The 7,945-nt window shown below is 42.1% G+C and overlaps 1 protein-coding gene across 3 annotated transcripts; it reads right to left on the bottom strand.

Moving 5' to 3' along the window:
• Positions 1 to 246: 246 nt before the first annotated feature.
• Positions 247 to 5,643, bottom strand: gfi1ab (growth factor independent 1A transcription repressor b). Of its 3 annotated transcripts, none has more exons than XM_049588501.1 (7): positions 5,593 to 5,643; positions 2,956 to 3,879; positions 2,206 to 2,421; positions 1,317 to 1,699; positions 908 to 1,045; positions 605 to 770; positions 247 to 425 (listed from the first exon to the last, which is right to left on the bottom strand). In XM_049588501.1, exons 2-7 carry the CDS (start codon positions 3,065 to 3,067, stop codon positions 247 to 249), a joined length of 1,194 nt encoding a protein of 397 aa, XP_049444458.1. In that variant the 5' UTR covers positions 3,068 to 3,879; positions 5,593 to 5,643. The 3 variants fall into 3 exon arrangements, with proteins under 3 accessions (XP_049444458.1, XP_049444457.1, XP_049444459.1); XM_049588500.1 differs by lacking the exon at positions 5,593 to 5,643 and adding an exon at positions 3,977 to 5,583; XM_049588502.1 differs by lacking the exon at positions 5,593 to 5,643 and adding an exon at positions 5,506 to 5,524.
• Between the last annotated feature and the right edge of the window lie 2,302 nt (positions 5,644 to 7,945).

The raw sequence follows: 7,945 nt of genomic DNA on the forward strand, positions 1-7,945 counted from the left end.
AGGTTTTCTATATTAAAATAAATAAATAATCTGCCTATCGGCTGACATAATTACATATATTTCCAATTTTAAATTTTTTCAGAGCTAAATGTGGATCAAATTGTGATCCAAGAAATGTCCTCAAGCAGAGCGACTGGAAAAACATGTCCTCGGTCTTTGCGTCAGGTGTCCGCGGTCGTTTCAAGACCAATGATTTAAAGACTCAAGTCAGATTACATGACACGATGTGTGCAGTCAGTGTTCGCCTCATTTCAGTCCGTGCTGCGTCTCTTTGTGTCTCCTCAGATCCACTTTCCTCTGGAAACCTTTGCCGCACAGGTCGCAGCCGAAAGGTTTGTATCCGGTGTGTTTCCTGCTGTGTGTGATGAGGTTGGAGCTCTGGCTGAAGGCTTTACCACACACCTGGCATTTGTGTGGCTTCTCACCTACAAATAAAACAAATTTAGAGAACATATAAGTTATGGTTAGGGTTATTTTATTGAATATTAGCTAAATATCGTGGACATCTGGAAGATTTTTGACTTTTACGCACGGATTTTAAGTATAATACAAATGTAATTTCGGCCAGATATTTTGCAATATAATCCGCCCTTTCTCGACTTACCTGTGTGGATAAAAGTGTGTTTCTTCATGTCCGACTTCTGGTGGAACCTCTTCCCGCAGTACTGGCAGGGGTACGGCCGAGTGTCGGAGTGGATGAGCAGATGCGTAGACAGAGTCGACGACCTCTTGAAACTTTTACCGCATATTTTGCAGTCGAAACTTCTTTCCTGGAACGTGAGCAGAGGCTGCTTTAAGTCATGATTTCAAGTTAGCACACCAACCTGACGTTAACAATAACAACATGCAGGCCCGGAGAAGGTGCGAAATGCAGGATGCGGTTTAAAGGCGTGTGAAGTTACAACACCTGAGAGTGCACGGCTTTGTGTTGCTCCAGGCTGACTGCGTGTCCGAAGGTTTTGCCGCAGATATCACATGCAAATGGCCTCGTGCCACTGTGCGATCTGCGGACGTGGACTTCCAAACCGTGCGGAGTAGAAAACACCTGCAGGAGAGAGAAAATTTCGTCATGGAAGCGTCGGGAAAAATATCTTTATCCAAAAATAGAAATATGTTTTGTTAATTTAATAACTAGGTCCAGTTGGGAAATCTCCTAAAGATAACCCTGTTTTACAGAGGTCAGAGGTCAGCCAGTGTGTGCTGTCCTAAAGTCAAATTAACCACTTAGATTATTTGCTTTACAGGCAGCAACCTGTTTTTATTTTAGATGCGATCTTGGGCAGTTACAGAGTATGCACATCCACCTCCATCCTCACCTTACTGCACTTGATACACTTGTAAGCGCCATTGAGGATCAGACTGGAGCACAGCAGGTCAGACTGGGCTTTCACACTCTGGCTTTTTCCATGCAGGCCTCCGTCAGGAAACAGCAGAGCAGCAGCGTGCCTCCTGTAGTCACCATACGCCTCCTCGCCCAGAGCACGCTCTGCGTACAGGGCTGGGTGGCTGCTCCGGTCCCCGTAGAAGGCCAGCGCCGCCGGGCTCCTGTCCACCTCCATGCCGGGGTGGAGGCTCGGCGGCACCAGCGGCCTCAGCCCAGGCCCTGGCCCCGGGTAGCTGCTCCAGGCATATGGCCGGAAGGGGACGGTGAAGGGCTGCGTCTCATCCACCAGAGGAGACAGGGATTTCTCAGAATCAACTGGAGAGGGGAGCAGAGGCCAGATGAAATTTTAATGATTGAAGCGGGCGATTGCAGGACCCCACAGGACCCGACGGGGCTCAAGGAGTCATGCAATGTTCTTTTAGAGAATTCCCAGATGATGATGGGGAAACCAGAAATAATAGATCTAAGAGGTCAGAGTGCACACTAGAATAATCAATGAATATGGGGAAAATTGTCTTATAAAGTTGACGGCCCAACACACTTTTATATACACATCAACAATTAAAGTCATAGCTTAAAACTGACCAGATTAGTTATCGTATGATATACAATGTGGCATCATCTAAAAGATCCATAAAATGTGATCATTTTAATCCACTAAACAGATCTTGTGTTTTCAGAAAAGTGCGAAAAATTAGACAAAATTAGACAAAATCCAAAAATAAAATTATATTCCTTCCCACAGAGACTTAAAATGTGTCTGCGGTGTAAACAGTAATGCATCCTAAGTGATGTGTCTTTGTTGTTGTGTGTGTAGCTACCCGGGGATGCAGAGGGGGACGGAGGCCTCCATAAGTCCTCGTAGTCTGGGGAGCGACCGCACAGACTGTCGGCGCAGCTCAGCGGGGACTTCGGGGAGAAATCAGCAGCGTCGGCCAGGTGGGAGTCCGGTGAGAGACCGTACCTGTCCACCGACATGTCGGTATCATCTTGGAGCTTATCTGAGTCTGAGAGGACGCACGGGGGACACTCAGCATCTAAACGGAAGGGAAGTAAGGAGGTTTTAATGTTTTTAAACGTGCAGCACAACTATTATCTCCTGCACAATTAGGTCTATTATTGGAGATGTAAAAACTACCAATACTAAATTTAAAAAATGTTTGGCATGTGTATTGCTGTTAGGGAACTACAGAAGAATTATTTTAGTAATAATCTATTTTGTAATATAATAAAAAACAATAGTGACGCAATATCTAATAAAAAACATCACTAATAAATATGTAAAAAAAATATTTAGATAAATTGAATTCTACTTTGATTTTTGTTTCAGCATTTCCTGAAAATAATTTTAAAATAATTTTTCCCATAAACCAAAGCTTTGCAGTCATTTAAACTGCAAAATCATGATAGCCTACTTTTTAAATATGCCTTGAACCAAAATAATTATCCTGTAACATCTGCAATAATTGCGGTCAAAATGTGTTTTACAAAAACGGTGAGAAATGGGATAAAAAAATATAACATTTAAAGACACATTTAACGCAGTAAAGAATATTTTTAAACGGACTCACCTGAGCATATGTGCGCCAGTATAGTGTCCAGCCTGCTGTAGTCATCCTCCAGACTCCGGGGCTGGTGGTAACTGTGCGCCCTCTTACTCTTCACCATGAAGGAGCGAGGCATCTCTGATCTGAGAGCGGACAAATCAGTGAGAGTATTCCAGCTGCGGAGAGAGGAGTCCTCAGGTGGACGCTGCTGCTCCGTCTCTTCTCCACTGGTGGCGAGGTGCGAGTCCGAGTGCTTTAAGAGATTTCAACCTGACCACGGAGCATGCGCACAGCGTCCGTCCCGTCTGCCAGGTGTTGCGCGGACAGGTGTCACTGCATAGACTCCTCCGCTCCGTGCGCTGCAAAGAATATCCGCCTGCGGTGTTTTTGTCAACACATAGTTAAGGGGTTACAGGTATCAGGAGAGAAGTCTGCAGCGGGGGCGACGTCGTTTCACCTCAATACAGATTCACTCATCTCAGGACTTGACTTGACAACACATGACGGAGTGACTCGCCTTTGCCCTGCTTTTGTTTCGAGAAACAGCCGTGGAGTTATCAGCAGTTGTTTTTTACAGACAAGAAGTGACTTTTTGAAGCCGGACTTTTTTGCAGCATTGAACTCTCCGCCTGCAGCTGGTGGTCCCCCCCACCCCTCGGATCAGACTGCAGCTCGTGTCTCCAGAGGAGCTCCTGGCAATCAGGAGGAGTGATACAGGCCTTATCAGCGCCTTACTCAATCTGACAGAGGGAGAGGAAACACGGAGGTGCACCCCAGGGTGCCTGCTGCTGAGAGCATGCGTTTAGTACGTAGTGGTAAAATAAAGGGGCGCGGGAAACTCTGAACCTACAGGGTCCTCTTCTGCGTAATATAGATCATAATCACTTAAAAATACATACAGTTATTGTGCATCCCTGCAGGTTTATCAGGAGTGTGTTTGACCTTTTCCTGAAAGACAGTAGAATAAGGTATTAGAAGCATATGCAATAATTTTCAGTAATTAAGTATAAAGCTTCACATTAAATGCACATGATTGTTTTTAAACCTCGGCCTGTAGGATATGACAAACTGGCGGAGTTCCGTCGCGGTCTGGTGGTCAGTTAGGCCGTTTAGGCTGTCATTATGTGACAGACACTCGCCGTGCTAACGCCTGCGGTGGCAATTTCACATTACCCTGAGCATAGTGCTTAAAAGGAAGAAGTAACAGACAGTTTGTGTTTTTTGTTTGACCAAGACGCAGATTGTAGCGCGTCATTACGCACCGGACAAAGGATAGATTCGTGCGTCCTGGTGCTTTGTATCCACTGCAGGTGCATTAGTAAATCCCAAAATGCAGAGGGAGAGATTGAGTAGCACAATGGAAATCATTAATATTTGATGTTACTGGCACTGTCTGTGAACATCAGTCTATTTTTGTGCTTCCCGGCAATAACTTTTTGTGTCAAAAATAGGATGACATTATAGATCGCCCTGTTTTACGCACTGTATGAGTACAGCATCCTCTGCACCCACATGTCTTTATCAATAAATCAGCTCAAGTCAAATCGTCCATTCTCCACTGAAACACACTTTTGGAGACCCAGATCGGTTTCATCCAGGACTCATCAGATTTAACACGATGACACAATCTGGCTCTGTGACAGCTGCAGACCGCACTCAACACATTTTCAGTCAGAGCAGCGCTTTTCGGCTTCAGGCGAAGCAGCCTATCAGTAAATGAAGGGCAGGAAATCAAAGCGCCACATGCCCTGGCTCGATTAGACACCACACGGCCGTGGCATCCGGACACACTGCTGGTGAAGATATGAAGCCCGAACCGATAAAAGCAGAAGCAGGCCAGTGCTGCTGCCCGGAGAGAGCCGATAGGCCGACACAGAGTACTTTCGTAACGCTGCGTAAAAACTGCCAACTGTGGCATCCTGTCATGTAAATACAGAGTGAAATACAACAAACCGAATGCGAATGATAATGATGATAATAATAAAACTGCAACAATAATAATTTGAAGATGTTAATGCCTGTTGTTATGCGAAAACAGGTTTTTTTAACTTCATTATATATTAAATTATTTTCCTTATTGTTTCTGCGTAATGCACCCAAATATTGCCCCCTTTCTATTGAAATTCAACCTTAAAAACGCCTATTCATATGAAAACACCAGATGATTCATGCCCCCCCTCCCACACTGCACCACTGTCTGATTCAAACGCATTCTTATTATGGTGACCGTTTCAGGATGCACGGTGCAATTTGGACAAATAAGGTTAGTAAAAATATATATTTAAAAGGCTGTAGTAGTAACACCCATGTACTTGGCTATTATGTTAAAACAAATGGGATTTTGTCCCAAATTAGGTTGCTAATTGTAAATCCAAAATCACAATCTAAAATAGTTTTATGTGGAAACATCATCAGACACGTGTCTATCTTCGGTAGATACAAACATGAGTTCTCTTACAGTGATTAGGTTTTAAAACCAGCCAGATTTGAATAACTGCCCTCCACTGCGCCGTGAAGTGCACGTTCAAAATATCAAGCATTATCAATCACTGCGATACAAAATAAATAAATTACACTGAGCTCATGACATCACAGCCAGACTGCACTAATGACGAATAAAAAATCTCTTTATCTCCATCAGCATTTGGCAATAACACAAACCTGGTTAATGTTTCAGAGTGCCCCGAAGAAAGATGCTCTTTTAGAATGTGGTTTTCTGCTTGAAATGATTGGTAGTTGAGGCTCAGCTCTGAAAACCGCGAGAAATCACTTCCTGAAAGCCGTCAATCTAAGTAAGAATCTTCTTCACGGAGGAAGACAGCGTGAAGACACACAACACCCCCCCATGTGCTCACAGTCATTAGTGAACACACTTCAGCCTGCTGCCTAGAAACTTTATTTATACAAGCCCAAAGTGATTCAAATTACAAAAACGAAACAATAGCCTACAATTTTGAAAGCCTAAAAATGACAACAAATTAAGCCAAAAATTAATAAATAAAATTCAGTAAAATAAAATAAACACCATGGATAAAAATAATGTTAAAGTGACATTCTTTTGAATCAGTACCTCTACAGTCCCCAGGATACCACATGCATTAATATGCTTTAAAAGTATCTGTATAATAAATTATATTATTACACCAAGTGTCCTGCACTTGGTCCTCACTGAACATACATCATGTAAACCCCTAATAAAAATAGATCACTGAAAATGGATTTTAGCCCGTCCCCACTCCCTGACATTAGACCTCACCAAATGATCAGAATCCTTCTGAGATCTCACTGTATTATTATTGCCATGTTTCCAATTTAAACATAAAATACATTCCTATTACCCTGACAAATCCCTGCCACTAAAAATCTGGGACATAACACAAGTCACATGATCAACAGACAATAGCATCACCTGCATCTCCTGAAGGCCATGGGATGACCAAATGCAAGTTTTCTCACTTTCTTATTTTTTTTAATCCTAATGTAAGTATGACTTAAGAATGTAATCTCAACATACATTACCACTACCTAGAATATTTATTAGTTTGTTTTTTGTTTTGTTTTTCCAAAATAGTTTTGGTAAACAACCTAATGGTGCTAAGTGTTTTCAGGTTATTACCATTAATGTCATGTGGCTACACAATCAACTCACTCCTTCTTCTCACTCCTGTAGTCATAGTTGCTTGGTCAGTGGCCCTACATGTCAAAATATGACCTGCTAGGCACCCCTCCAGACAGGGGCGTAAATAAAGACAATGCAAGCTGTGCAATTGCACTGGGGCCCCTGGGATGGAGGGGCCTGTAGAGAGAGTGGGCCCTCGCATGTGATTCAGATTGTCACCGTGGAAATACCTGTGTTCAAAGAGAAATTATAAAAAAAAGAGTATTAATGATTAAAAAAAAGTGCCATTTGCTATATATGTCCTCAAAACGGCAAACCTTTTAAATAGTAGCTATCTAAAACAAAATTATATACTTTATGTAAGCTGTAAAATCTATAAATATTCTATAAAAATGATTGAATTAAATAATTAATTTCTTACTTTCTTTGATATTTTTGTCAGATATGCACTTATGATTGCTCTGTAGCATGTTTGTTGATGTTGTCCAGAGTCAAGTTTTAGCACGATAGCGTGCACTAGGGCCCATCGTAACTTCCTCACGCCGCTACCTCCAGTTGGACACCCGGAGACGTTACATGCATTGTCTTTCCAAAATAAACTTCCGCTATGTCTTACCATTTCTTTTAGAATAAACTTACTACGGAGGTAAGGAGGAAAAAACAACTTTGTTTTTAGGTTTACTTCCTCAAGTTTAGGCAACAAAAGCATGTGGTTAGGTCTGGGAAAATAATTATGTTTTGGCTTAAACACACGGGACATGAACAGCACTGTCTTAGTTGACAGTCTGGAGTTGGTTTGACCCATCTACCACCCCTGTGGACTTTCTCGCTCTATGCATTAGTTGCCCTGAGCATCACAAAATGGCGCTGCTACTGCCGCTAAGTGTGCTTATGCGCAATGGTGTGTGACACAAGAGGGCCCCTGAATAAGCATTGGTATTTGACAAGTTAGGAGTGAGACCTGGTTGATAAAATGGCCTGAGATTGACCAATAAACATTTTCAGTAGTTGATGTGTGTTATTAGATCCAGTGCTGAAAAAAGATTTTAAAAAGTTAAGTTTAATTTGAAAAAGTTACTGCAAACCAAAGATTAAAACTTAAAAAACAAAGGCTGTAACATTACTCTAAATTCAAAGCCAGATTAAAATTATCCATCTTTAATTTCCTTTTTAGAAAACATAAAGACTTTTCTATTCTAATATCCAGAGGCAGTGAGTTCCACAGTTAAGGGGCATAAAAACACCTCACTGGTCGTTCTATGGGACTCATGGAGAACATTTAAAAGAAGTAACCTTAGTGATCTGTCTGAAACAGTAATAGAAGGAAAATCGGATATAGGGAGGAGCAAGGTCATTTAAAGGTTTATGAATAAGTAAAGGAAAAAGACACATCAG

The sequence above is a fragment of the Epinephelus fuscoguttatus genome, linkage group LG10 (genome assembly GCF_011397635.1).
Source record: "Epinephelus fuscoguttatus linkage group LG10, E.fuscoguttatus.final_Chr_v1".
Lineage (NCBI taxonomy): Eukaryota > Metazoa > Chordata > Actinopteri > Perciformes > Serranidae > Epinephelus > Epinephelus fuscoguttatus.